This window comes from Myotis yumanensis, unplaced genomic scaffold, assembly GCF_028538775.1.
Source record: "Myotis yumanensis isolate MYYU_CA2020_CCGP unplaced genomic scaffold, mMyoYum1.0.hap1 SCAF_2, whole genome shotgun sequence".
Taxonomy (NCBI): Eukaryota; Metazoa; Chordata; class Mammalia; order Chiroptera; family Vespertilionidae; genus Myotis; species Myotis yumanensis.
In genome coordinates, this window is record NW_027223753.1 from 129,906,391 (window position 1) to 129,920,998 (window position 14,608).

Genomic DNA, 14,608 nt, shown 5'->3' on the forward strand with positions numbered 1-14,608 from the left:
GGCAGGGGCTGAGCAAGGCTCCTCTCTGCCGACGCTCAGCACGGAGCCCGCGTTCAAGAAGGCCCCCGAGCCGGCCGGCGGCCCCCAGACCCGCTACCTCCGCAAGCCCCTGCGAGGTCGCGGCTCCCGGACCCCGAACGCGGGAGGACCGGGCGGCAGCCGAGGTGAGGGCAGCGGCGGCGGCTTCAGGCGCCTCAGTGCGCAGGCGCGGCGGACAGCGCGCAGGCGCCGCCCAGAAGTGACTTCTCAAAAAGTGTCTTAGTTCGCAGTCACCTGAGCGCCGGCGAGTCGGCGGCGGGAGGCTGCGCGGATACCGCCTTCTGCGGTCCTGCCTGGAGACCCTGCCCTCTCCTCCGGTCCTTCGGCCTCGCCTCCCCGAACCCGCCCAGGGCCTGTCCTTTCCCCCGTCCTCTCCCGGTCGCGCACCGAGCCGGGCCGAACCGGGCCGCCTGGGAGCGGTGCCTGACCATGGCGTCCTTCTTCAAGAAGAAAACCGTGGATGGTGAGTTCCGGGCCGGCCCGAGGGGGCCCGGCGCAGCGTTTCCCAGGCGGGTCTGGGGGCTTCGGGCCGCGGTTCCCGCGGCAGCCCCTGGGGGCGGGGCTGGCTCCGTGGCCCCACAGGTGACCGCCCTGGTGCGTCACTTTTCTGCTTCCTCCTCCTCCGACGCGCACCCAGCCTCACCCCTGGGCAGTGGCTCCCTCCTCCTGGTGACACCGACCCCCGCCCCGTTTTTTCCTTTAGCCGAATCCTGAGCGTTTGGAGGAGGCAGGATGCTGCTGGCCCCTGAGGGTCATTGGACTTGGTGATTTAATGAATTTCTCGTTAGTTTCGTCCGTTTGGCTCCTTCTCCAGTTTGGATTTGTACTACTTCTAGGCATGGAGGGCAGAAACTTGTACCTGCGGAAGGGGAAGGGGTGTGTGTGTGTGTGTGGGCGAGGGGGGGGGGGGGGGAGGTGTTAAACGGGCTCCAGTTGCCAAGATGAACTTGGGTCTGGGTTGGTCTTGTCCTAAGAACACCCCATCCGTACAGATGTGAAACAGGTCTTGACTGACAGCAACAGAAAAAAAGAAAAGGAACCCAAGGAAAATAACTGGATTTAGTTTCATAATGGATTTTTCTCCCTTGTGTTTATCTTCTGCTACCTAAAGTAAGAGATGTGGTGTGTGTTATCCACATAGAAGTTTACATTTTAAGGTACTTTCATTGTTTCAAACGTTTAGCTCAGTGTTATCCAAAGAGGAAGAAAAGTGAATGAACAGGAATGTGCAAATTGGTGTTTATAAGCAATGTTTGTCATGTATGTTCATATCACACTGATTATGGATAGTCTTGATACTTTCATTGACGGCCACCAGGAATCAAATTCATTCATGTGTTTCTCATTGCATATTGAGTCTAGGTTGCTGCTGGTTCAACCAAAGAATCACTTCTTTGTAAGGGTCTAACTCTGCCACAAAAGGAGCAGCAGCAGCTAGACAGTGATTGGTACAAACAGGATGCTCAGCCCAGACCTGGGGTGACTCCTTCATTCTTGGTATGGACTATGCCAATCCAAGCAAAATTATTTGGGGGAGGATAACAAAGACATCATTTTTACTCTGCCACTCCACCCTTCACTTCAACATGTAATGTCATCTTACCCCTAATAATAAATTTTTACTTACCCTGAGTGGGTGAAAAGATATATATATTTTTTTAATTTCTAGATTTTTTAAATTAACTGAGAGTTTTTATTAACCATTTACAATACCAGAATAACTACCAAGTTGCCTTAGGATGCAATACAATGATGTGAAGTGGGTTTTATGTGTGTTACTCCTGAGAATGTTATTTATTTAATCTTTAACGTGGCACTTTATTTTTTCAGTGTTCCAGTACTACTATTGTGATGTTCAGGTATTATATAGTACTCCAGGGTAGGAAAAAAAGGTTTATTTCTTTGTTTCAGTTTTATATAGTGAGAATTTTACTAAGCAGAGAAAAAGGGTTGCATCTTTCTTAATGTGGTGTTAAAAATTAATTTTTTTAAAAAATTTAACATTAAAAGCCAAACTTGTTAGCTTTAATTGCTTAATATCTGTCAAATGTCAGTTCTGTATTCTCATGTCTGTGCTTTCTGGTGCTTTTAGCAATCTGATGACTACTGTGCTTGAAGTATAGAGCTGAATAAAAATAAAGACAATGAGGGTGTGCACTGAGGGTGTTTAAGTGTATACTCACTTGCAGTTGGGTTAATTCATCCAAGAAATAATGTTTTTGCTAATTAGACTTATTTGGGGGTGGGGGAGAAAGTCTTAAAGATTTTTGCTAGAAACTATGGTACTGATTTAAAGATCTGTATATGAAATTTCTGAATGTAAATTTGCCCATCATCTGCATCTACTATAACTACCAAACTACATACTTGATGGGGTTTTTTTTTAAATTATTATATCAATTCAAATCACTTGATGACATCTTAATTCTAGAACTATACTTTTATAATTTTGATGCAGAGCTTTACTGAGGATTTTACTCCTTGTTTTATTAAATAGTTGGTTTTTTGTTTGTTTAAAAGGTGATGGTATTCTTAGCAGTAATGAGGCTATATATTATGAAATGTATTTTTATGCATTTCTCCCATATTTTTGGACTTGTTGACTACTGATCATAAGATCTTTTACTATTTGCTGTCTTTTTATCTGTTTCAGCAGTAATGAAATTCTGATATATAAGGAAGTATGTAACTGCTTATAGATTTGGAAAATAATTGAATCTTTTTGTCTCCTTGGATTGGCTGGAAGAGTTGCATGCTATATCATTAAAGATTACTGCACATGTAAATTAAAAAGGGAGACAACATACAGCACTTATTACTATTCAGAGTTATGTTTAATTCATTCTTGACACAGAGATGAACAAGTCCCTGCACTGTATACTTTGTTATAGAAATTAATGAGACCTGTACCTCAGTGCCATATAAGAGAAAGATTCTTTTGAATTTGAAATTACAATTGATTCCTTGTTTTTCCTTTTCCTGATTTATAAGATATATGCAAATTTGTTAGGGTAAAGTGTTTACAGTGTGTTGTTTTTCCTTAAGTAGATGAATGGTGACCTATTTATTGGAGCTAATTATGAACCTGTAAATCAGAATGCCATGAGGACTTGTCATAAATGCATTATGCACTATGTAGTTTTTGTCTGTTATACTAAACTAGAGGCCCAGTACACGGATTTGTGCACCAGCGGGGTCCCTCAGCCTGGCCTGTGCCCTCTCACAATCCAGGACCCCTTGGGGGATGTAGTAGTGTGCAAAGTAGCAGGCAGCCAGGGAGGAGCCCGAGCATCCCGGCCCTGCGGCACCTGTCGCTGCAGCTCAGTAGTGCTGCTGCAAAAGCGGGAGAGATTCGTGCCGCCGCAGCATCCCTCACCAGCCGTGAGCCTGGTGTCTGGCGCCCGTCAGTCAGCTGAGCAGCACTCCCGCTGTGGGAGCCCACTGACCACCGGGGGCAGTTCCTGTGTTGAGCGTCTGACCTCTGGTGGTCAGTGCGTATCATAGCGACTGGCCGACTGGTCATTCGATCATTCAGTTGCTTAGGCTTTTATATATATACTAGAGGCCCGGTGCACAAAAATTTGTGCACTCGGGGGGTGGGGGGAGAGGAGGTCCCTCAGCCCGGCCTGTGCCCTCTCACAGTCTGGGACCCCTCAGGGGATGACCACCTGCTGGCTTAGGCCTGCTCCCCGGGGGATTGGGCCTAAGATGGCAATCAGACATCCCTCTGGCAGCCCAGCAGCCCTCAGGGGATGTCCACTTGCCAGCAGGGAGCAGGCCTAAACTGCAGTCGGACATCCTTAGCGCTACTGAGGAGACAGGAGAGGCTCCCACCACCACCGCTGTACTGGCAGCCACCAGCCTGGCTTGTGGCTGAGCAGAGCTCCTCCCATGTGAGAGCGCCCTGACCACCAGGGGGCAGATCCTGCATTGAGCATCTGCACCCTGGTTGTCAGTGTGTGTCATAGTGACCAGTCATTCCCAGTTTTTCTGCTGTTAGGGTCAGTTTGCATATTACCCTTTTACTATATAGGATAGAGGCCTGGTGCACGGGTGGGGGCCGGCTGGTTTGCCCTGAAGGGTGTCCCAGATCAGGATGGGGGTCCCGCTTGGGTGCCTGGCCAGCCTGGATGAGGGGATGATGGCTGTTTGCAGCTGGTCGCACTCCCTTTAGGGTGGGGGTCCCCCCTGGGGTGCCTGGCCAGTCTGGGTGAGGGGCTGAGGACCGTTTTCAGGCTGGAGGGTGACTGAAGCTCCCAACCTCTCCTTTTTTTCTTTTTCTTTTTTATTCTGAGATTTATTTACCTTCTATGGCTGTCACTGGAGCTGAGAGCTGGCTTTAGCTCTGAGGCTCGGCTCCAGCTCTGAGACCTCGGGTGCTGAAAGCAGGTATCTGGGTTTGTTTGGCTTCTATAATTGAAACACTGTTGCAGCTCCAGCTCTGACGGCTGAAAGCAGGTATCTGGGTTTTTTTTAGCTTCTATAATTGCAACATTGTTTCTTAGAGTGCAAGCTCAGAGCGCAGCAGCAGCAGGCAGGGAACCTTGGCTTCCTCCTTCACTGGAGCAAGCAAGCCTCCTGTTCGCTTCAGCTGCCTGGCTGCCGGCCGCCATCTTGGTTGGCAGTTAATTTGCATATCTTGTTGATTAGCCAGTGGGAAGGGTAGCGAAGTTACAGTTAATTACCATGTGTCTCTATTATTAGATAAGGATCAGATATTGACAAATTTGAGGTCCTACACTAAGCCAGCACCAAGTTAGCATTTTGTATGCAGCATCTTATTATAATTCTCACAACACCTGTAAGTACTGTTATTATCCCCACTTTGAAGATGAGGAAATTGAGAGGCAAAGGATGAAGTAATTTGTCCAAAGTTACACAACTACTAAGTGGCAGAGCCAGGGCCTAATCTTTTTGAATATTATCAATGTTATTTTTTTTTAATAGATAATCCTATGGCACAGTTTAATTTTGCTGTTCTTGCTAAGTAATTGGAATTCTCAACTTTTGTTAGTTATCATGTAATGTTACCTTTTGTCTGTGAGCCAGACTGTTCTCTCAGAGTGAGTGGTAGAACTTTAGTATCTAATAACGATAGAACTGGAAACAACTCTCCTTTTCCTGATTCTCTCTTGACCCAATATTTCTTAGGTAGCATTGTCCTACCTCTTTTTGCTCTTCATCTTAACCTCTTGCAGGAATAGTAATGGCTCCTATCTCCACCTCTTTATTTCTCAGATGCTCCCCATTTTACAGCAGTTTGCTTTATATCTCATGAAATGAGATTTTGTTAAGATCATCAATTATTGATAGATCACCAAATCCAATAGCCATTTGTTAACTATCATCTTTTGGGCCTATGTTTTACATTTGAATCTGATAAAAATTTCTTCCTTAAAACTCTCTTGGCTCCCATGACATATTTTTCCTCATATTCCTCTTTTTCTTTCTCCTTTCAGGTTTTTGTTTTCTTTTTTTCCTTCCTGCCTCCCTCCATCCCTCCCTCCCTTCCTCCCTCCCTCCCTCCCTCTCTTCCTTCTCCCTTCCTTCCTTCTTCTAACTTACTCCTTAAATGTTAGTGTTCTATTGGTTCCACCTTGGACTACCATTATGCTAATTGTACATTCTCTATCTGCATGATCTTATTCAGACTCTTATTATTTTAATTTTAACCTAAATCTTGATGTATCCCAAATTTGGTTTTCTAGGTATATTTTTCTAAGAGTTAAATCAAAACATGCAGTAGTTTGATGAGTATTTCTACCTAGATGTCTCAAAGTGTGTGAAATTAAAGAGATCCCCAACAGAAATCATCACCATCCCCTTTAAGTCACTTCCTTTCCTGGTTCTCCTCCTCCAGTGTTTGGGAGTTCTTGATTTTGTCCTCTACCTTCAGTTAATTACCAAGTCTGCTCCTTTTGCTTCTTAAATATTTGATCTTCCTCTGCATTTCTTCAAATCCCTGTTGTCATTCATATCCCATTTATCCTGCACTTTACTGTGTCACCTGTTTTTCTTTGCTATAGCTTCATGGCCTTTAAATCGTTCACCTAGGATGATGGGTGTTCCCTTAGTGCTTATTATTTTGCGTATTTAAAAACTCAGATTGTACTTTCTACTTGGCTCCTACTTCTTGGCATACTAAAATCCTATTATTATTATTATTATTATTATTATTGCTTGTGGGATTCAGGAGCACAGTACAGTCTTCCTAGCATTTTTTTCTGAGCAAAAGTCTCCATGCTTTTAGAATGGATATTTCTAGAAAATGTTTCCCTGTGTATTTTGCCATCCCTATCATGATACCAAAGACTGGTATTTCTTTTCATGCTACTATTACCTACCTTCAAGTCCAGGTGTCTGTGAGACAGATGATCTTTCCCTCTCATTTCCCTATTTATTTAAGCTGAAAAATGACCTTGGACCATTTTCTGAAGCTGTTCTTGAAGGCAGGGCCAGAGCCTGTGTCTTTTAGAACCAAATGTAACCTATAGTAGGCCCATCTAAATACTTCCCTTCAGCTCTCCAAAAACTGATATTTTAATAATAGTAATAAATTCGTTTCAATGAATTCCTCAGGGCTTGAGTGACTTTTGAGAGTTTACTGGTAAGGGAAAAAAACAACACATTCCTTTTTACTTCCTTCTATGCCACCATAGGGCTACATTCTCCTGTTCTCTCTTTAGTGTTGTCTTTCCAAGCAAGTTCTGCTTAGTTTTCCAACTTCAGCCTGGTTCTTAAGTGGATCCTTGGCTACCTGGACCATATGTAGAGTAAAGCTGTTGGCATGATCTTCCACTGTCTTTTCTGTTTCCCATAGTTGTTTTTCTTTTTTTTTTTTCTTTACCGTGTATCAAAACTGGTTCATTAAGTTGATAACATTTCTCCCTGATTTCTGAGATACCATTTCCAAAGCCTGAAAAACGAATTTACTTTGCATATGAAATTCTCATTGCTCCTCACCTACTCTCTCATTGTCATTTTCCTTCTGGCTTTGAATAAATTTGGTTCCTAGAGCCAGCATTTTGTAGGTTCTGACCTTTCTTACCCCTTACTCTTTGAGCTGGTAACATTTTTGCAGCGCCTCCCCCCCCTCCCCACCCCCCATCTACAGAAGAAGATTGCACATCCCCACATAGTCAGGACTACTTTCTACCTTATTGTTCATTGGTGAGCTCCACCATGCCTGCTTTTGCTGAACTCACACTCTTGGCTCTTGTTTTTACTGTCATGATCAGGGTTTCTCAAATACCCATTATCCCACTATACCAGTGCCACTATACCCACTATTTCCAGTGGTACCAGCTGATGCAGAGCTTGCAGATCAATCTAAAGGGAGAGTTCCCTCCCCTCTTGGGATCTGGGTACCAAAAGCCAATTAACAGAAATGGTAAAGCAGGATATGGAACATTTTGTGCTCCTATCTCAATGCATGTGATGGTTAGATTCAAGATAATTGATAGAAGTAAAGTTGCATAAATCAAAATGATTTTTCCTAAAGAATGCACTTAAAAGCAGAAAATATGATATATTAGATTTAAAAGTCTATCATGACTTTAAAGGACAACACCCAGTATATGGTAGAGTAGATGCTGTCTAATAGACCAGCTGACATCCCACTGAGTGGTACAGTCTGCATGTTGTGCCTCATGCTCATGAGACAGTAATCCTGAACTGCCCTGCAAGCTTGAGACAGCCCCCCCTCTCTCATAAGATAGGCACTTAAAACAATATTCTCCGCAGATTAATGAATGTCCATATTTACAGTTGATAATTAATTTTTTTTTCTTTAATCCTCAAATGTGCAAATTGTATGTAAATGAGCATGGTCTAAAAGGACAGCCATAATTCAAGTTGGGCCTTGGCCTCAGACCTCATTAGGGAGGCCCTTGTAGATTTGTTTTGAATTTTCAGCTTTCTTTTTCCTTTTCTGTAAGCAGATAGACCTTACTGACTTGGAGTCAAAGAAAGCAGAAGGACCTTTTCTGTCTATGTCTTCCTACGTCCAAAATTTAAATAAAATCTGAGACCTTATTACTCTAGTGCATGCATGTGTTATCTGGTTCAGTACTAAGAGTCTTAAAGGCTTGAGACAGGCTTTTATTGCCAAGAGTGGCCTGCGTGGTTTTCTCTAAGTGTTGTGCTCGGTATAGGTCAGGGAGGGTGGTGGCAGGGACAGCCCCAGACCCTTTTTACCTCATCAAATGGTGACAGAGAGAACACATCATAGGTGTCCTTTTGACATTTGCAGTTTAAGTTTTCTATTACCACGTACTGTGAAGTGCTTCACAACAGCCCACAAGGTGTAGATGAAGTGCTGGAGTGTAAGGATTCAGGGCATGCTCTTTTACCTGGGGAGGGAAGCAAAGGGTCAGCAGGGGAGCAGGATGGACAGGGGCCAAGCTCCTAGATGTCAGCAGTACCCTGTACATGTTGCTGTCATTGTCCGAACTCAGTGAAAAGAGGGGAAAGCATTGATTACTTAAATGCTCCATTTTTTCTGTTGTAGAACAATATCTGTCATAGTTCAGATTTTACTATTAATATCAACCTTCTTCCTTGATAGCCAGTATATTTTATTATACATTTTAAAGGAATATGTTTAATTATTTTACATTTCAGTATATATGTTTATACTCCTTTAGGTCACTGTTAATTAACATATTGGGATAATAGTTGGCATGAAGTCAGGTGGAAATACAAATGGATAAATAAATAAAATACATGCATTCCCTCCTCTTAAAGAGCTTGTAATTTGGGAAAGAAATCAGACCTATTAAGAAATAAATATAGCCGAAACCGGTTTGGCTCAGTGGATAGAGCGTTGGCCTGCGGACTGAGGGGTCCCGGGTTCGGTTCCGGTCAAGGGCATGTACCTGGGTTGCGGGCACATCCCCAGTGGGAGATGTGCAGGAGGCAGCTGATCGATGTTTCTCTCTCATCGATGTTTCTAACTCTCTATCTCTCTCCCTTCCTCTCTGTAAAAAATCAATAAAATATTTTATTTTATTTTATTATTATTTTTTTAAATATATTTTATTGATTTTTTACAGAGAGGAAGGGAGAGAGATAGAGAGTTAGAAACATCGATGAGAGAGAAACATCGATCAGCTGCCTCCTGCACATCTCCCACTGGGGATGTGCCCGCAACCCAGGTACATGCCCTTGACCGGAACCGAACCCGGGACCCCTCAGTCCGCAGGCCAACGCTCTATCCACTGAGCCAAACCGGTTTCGGCAATAAAATATATTTTTTTAAAAAAATAAATATAATGGAAAATAAACTTGGCCTTAAAAACATTGAAAGTGCCTTAAAACCTTTCCTCATGTTATTCCTTCTGAATTATCTAGAAGACAAAATCATTAAATGTGGGTTTAGTATAGAGATTATTTTTTAAAAATTAAAGAGCAATTTGTTTGTTTTATAGGATATACCTATCATTTCATATGAAAATATTTTACTACCTTTTTCTACTTACCATAATGTGTTTTAAAATATTATGACTGTGTTTTAGTGTATAACATTATATGCTTTCAGTTTATAGCTTAGAAATGTTTAAATATTAATATGTCTATTAACAATAGGCTGTGGAATTTGCAGTAGTTAATTTTCTTTATTTTCCTTCTCTAATATACAGTGACAGTTATGGTACACATATTTACATAAAATTAAGAAAGGGAAAGTAAAACTATTTGATTGAATTATGTTTTGTTAAAATTTCATGTCATGAAACTGTTTTGTTTTTATTACTGACACTATTACAGATGTCCCCCATTTCCACCCCCCTTTGCCCACTTCATAATACTTGGTTTTTCAACAAAGATATCTATAACCTTTACTCTGATTCTTTGACACTAACTGGGTGTATCCAACAATTCAGTTAAATTGTAACACTATCTATCTGGAGTTAGCACAGACTCTACAGGTTAAGGGCTCAGTCCCATAAGACTGTCCTCACTTAATATTTCAGGAACAAGTCCCAGGTTGCTACCATTACTTCTGACCAACTTGTTATAAATTCAGGTGTCACTACAACTCCCTCCTCACATTTGAGAATCATTAGAAAAACTCTCAGAACTCAGGAAAGTGCTTTACTTACTATTATTGGTTTGTTATACGGATAAAACTCAAGAATAATTGGTCAAATGGAAGGAAAGTATTGAGGGGGTGGGAGAAAGAGCTTCCATGCTCTCTCTGGGCATGCCATCTTCCCAGCCTGTCCATTTGTTTACCAACCCAGAAGCTCTACCAGTCTCTTTGTTCAAGAGTTTTAATAACCCAGTCTTCTCTCATTCCCCTCTCCTGAGGGATGAGACTGAAAGTTCCCATCCTCTAATCAAGTATTTGATCTGGTAACCAGCCCCATCCTGACACTGTCTAAGCCCCCCTACCCCCCGCCCCTTCCTGAGTCAAAAGACATTTCTATCACTCAGGAAATTCCAAGGATTATGTGAGCTCTGTTCCAGGAACTCAGGATCGATCTATCTATCTATCTATCTATCTATCTATCTATCTATCATCTATCTATCTATACATACACATAAATACATACACATCCTAGAAATGAAAAAGTATGTATTATTAGAATTCTAGATCTGAGCAATCCAGGCTTCAGCAGTTGCTTTGTACCTGTGTCAATGATCTGGCCACAAATTAACTTATTAAACTTATTAATATGGTGGATACTTTTATTGCTTAGTACTATTGTAACCTTAGACTAGTGGTTCCCAATGTGGGGCACATGCCTCACAGGGGGACAATTTGATTTTTAAGGGAGGCAATTTGAAAATGAGTTATTAACGGTGAATTTTTTGCCTTTCTTGTGGTTCTAGGGGCCTCATATACAGTATATAAATATATATATATATACATATATATATAGTGATGTATTTATGCATTTCATTTCTCTATTATATGTTTTGAAACTTCGCTATTTTTTCATATCACTTAATATTGTTATTTTTTTAACAGTTTCTTAGTGATTTCTTCCTCAGTATTTCAACTGTCCTTTCATTCTTTTATTTTTCTTTTTATGGATGCCATGTTCTTTGGAAGCTTTAGACCAAGTTAATGGCCTTTTAGGTTTATTAGGAGTTCACTATTTGAATAATAAGAATTATATGTCATGGAGGGGGGACATCAGGATTTTAGAGATGCTTAGGTGGGGCATGGCCAAAAAAAGGTTGGGAGCCCCTGCTTTAGACCATCATCACTATTTCAATACTTTGTCTTATACTAAAAACTAAGGGGTTTTTAGTACAGGAAGGGGTTATATTTGAAAAGTTCATTTGTAATTTCACAGTTTTAAATTTAGAGCATATTTTTATTGAAACACTAGGGTAAATGGTAAATGTTTTCATATCAATGAGGAAAAATTGAACAAAACTGTGAGTGTTTGAATATTAAGGATGAAAGGCTTATGATTTTTTTTGAAAGAAAAAGAAATGAGAGCTTTCTTTGCTGTTTTGTTTAGTCTATAGGTTGGACCCCTAACCCCTTTGTGACTATATTTGGAGGTAGGGCCTTTTTAAAGAGGTAATTGAGATTCCATGAGGTAATGATGCTGAGCCCTAATCCAGTAGAATGGGTATCTTTATACGAGAAAGAGATACCAGGGATGGGCACACAGAGAAAAGGCCATTTGAGGATACAGCAAGAAGTCAATTAAATACAAGCCAAAAAGAGAGACCTCAATAGCAATCATCTGCCAACAACACCTTGATCTTGGCCTTCCAGCCTCCAGAACTGATAAAATAAATTCCTGTTCTTTAAGCCACCTAGACTGTGGGGTTTTTAATGACAGCACTAGCAAACTAATAAATCATATTGTTTTAGAATAGGATTTCAGCCAATGCTCCGTGAAACATTAGTATCTAGGAAATGTTAATGGAGATTTCTTAAAAAGGATCCTTGGTTTAATAAATTTGGAAAATAATCTATAATATATTCTTCCCTTAAGGATTTACAATGCATATTCATGTTAAGCATACTTAGAAGTTTGAAGTAAAGAAATATGTTTATTTTTTTCAACTTCACCATTTCCCAAGTATATTTGTCTACAGAATGTCCCTCTTTTTGTTGAATGAATTGTGCATTTCCCATCCAGAAGAAAGAGGTTGGGGGGAGAGACATATGCCTCTTCATCTCCCTTAAAGATATAGTATGGCTTTATATTTCTGTGTATAAGGAACATATAAAATGTGTTCTTAGTAAACCCTCAGCATGAGATATTTGCTGATATAACTTAGCTGAAAAGCAGAGTAAGCAAAGAAGGGGAAATGGATATCTTGTGTGTAGGATATAGGAGCTCTGGCATCTTATTTTAACTTTTATTTAGAAAGTCATTGTAATTGATTAGTTTTATATAATGACTAATGTTTTTCATTTAGTTTGAAATACTGTATATTTTTATTGATATGGTTCTATATTTATAAGGATTATGTCTCTGATAACTTTATTTCTTGTTTACCCAAAAAGCATCACAGCAGCATAATACAGTAGTTAAAATCCTAGGCCATGGTATCAGATCATTTGTATATGAATCCTAGCACTTTTTCTCCCTTGGGCAGATTATCTCATCAGATATATCCTCCTCTGAAATAAGTGTGAAAATAGTATCTAACTACCTTTTGGGGTTATTGTGAAGCACTTGCTATACTGTCTACTACTCAGTATTATTTTTATTCTGAGAAAAGTTACACTCGACACAGAAATGTGTAGAACAGCGGTTCTCAACCTGTGGGTCGCGACCCCTTTGGGGGTCAAACGACCCTTTCACAGGGGTCGCCTAAGACCATCGGAAAACACATATATAATCACATATTGTTTTTGTGATTAATCACTATGCTTTAATTATGTTCAATTTGTAACAATGAAAATACATCCTGCATATCAGATATTTACATTACGATTCATAACAGTAGCAAAATTACAGTTATGAAGTAGCAACGAAAATAATTTTATGGTTGGGGGTCACCACAACATGAGAAACTGTATTAAAGGGTTGCGGCATTAGGAAGGTTGAGAACCATGAAGGTGTAGAACATGAGTTGTGATGCTCCATCATTACAAAAGATGGTGGTTGCTGGCTTTGTTGCTATGTTAGTTGAGGTGAAATTCACATAATGTTAACCATTTTAAAGTGAAAAGGTCAGTAGCATTGAATACATTCACAGTGGTGTATGACCATTACCTGTAGTTCCAAAACATTTTCATCACTTTAGAATCAAGCCTTGCACCCATTAAGCAGTGACTCATCATTCCCACTCACCCCAACCTTGGCAAATACCAATCTGTTTTTCTGTTTTTCTGTATTTATGAATTTCTCTATTCTGGGTATTCCATATGGGTATAATCATAAAATGTGACCATTTATATCTGGCTTCTTTCACTTAGCGTAGCATTTTTGAGGTTTATCTATGTTATAAAACTATCAGTACTTTGTGTCTTTTTATAACTAAACTTGTGACCCAGTGCACAGATTTGTGCACATTGAAAGAAAATTAATTAGAAGGTGACTGGCGGGGTGGGACTGGGAGAGACAGGCCGGACACACCCTGGAGCCAACCTCCCTCGGTCCCTCCCTGGCTTCTGCAAAGTAAGTGGGGTCCCTCCGGCAGGTGGGGTCCCTTGGCCTGGCCTGCGGGGATCAGGCCGAAATGGGCTCTTTGACATCCCCCAAGGGATCCCAGAGTGCGAGGGGGCACTCAGCAAAGTTTCTGTAGTACAGGGTGTGGAATGCAAATGCAGGAGCTGCCCCCTGGTGGTCAGTGCGCTCCCACAGGTGGAGTGCTGTTCAGCCAGAAGCCGGCTCACAGCTGGCAAGTGCAGTGGTGGTGGTGGGAACCTCTCCCACCTCCATGACAGCACTAAGGAACGGAGAGCAGAGTGGTAAGGAGCAGCGAGCAGGCAGGCGGTAAGGAGCGAGGGCTCGTGGACATCCCTGAGAGCCCCCGACTGCAAGAGGGTGCAGGCCAGACTGAGTCGTCCCCCCCCACCCCCCACCAATGCATGAATTTTGTGCACTGGGCCTCTAGTGTATAGATAATATTCCATTATACATATACTAGAGGCCCAGTGCACAAAAATTTGTGCACTGGCAGCGGGGGGGGGGGGGTGTCCCTCAGCCCCACTTGTGCCCTCTCACAGTCTGGGACCCCTCGGGAGATAATGACCTGCTGGCTTAGGCCCGCTCCCGGGTGGCAGAGGGCAGGCCCAATCCCTAGGTGCAGCCCCTGGTTGGGCTCAGAGCAGTGCCGATTGGGGAGTCCGGGCGCCGCCCCCTGTCATGCACAGAGCAGGGCAGATTGGGAGGTTGCGATGCCACCCCCAGTCACACTCAGGGTAGGGCCGATTGGGGGGTTGGGGCATCGCCCCCTGTCACACTCAAGGCAGGGTCAATGGGGAGGTTGCGGCGCCACCCCCTGTCACGCACAGAGCAGGGCCGATCAGGGGGTTGGGGCGCTGCCCCCTGTCACGCACGGAGCAGGGCCCATCAGGGGGTTGGGGCTCCGTACCCTGTCACACACAGAGCAGGGCCCATCAGGGGGTTGGGGAGCTCCCCCCTGT

The 14,608-nt window shown here is 42.3% G+C and overlaps 1 protein-coding gene across 2 annotated transcripts in view; it reads left to right on the forward strand.

Moving 5' to 3' along the window:
• The first annotated feature begins 241 nt into the window (after positions 1-241).
• The window catches only part of CHMP2B (charged multivesicular body protein 2B), a 36,894-nt gene continuing 22,527 nt past the window's right edge, over positions 242-14,608 (forward strand). For both annotated transcript variants that reach the window (XM_070406028.1, XM_070406029.1), the window contains exon 1: positions 242-502. In XM_070406028.1, coding sequence (XP_070262129.1) covers positions 469-502 — 34 coding nt within the window. In that variant the 5' untranslated portion in view covers positions 242-468. The remainder of the gene's footprint in view (positions 503-14,608) is intronic.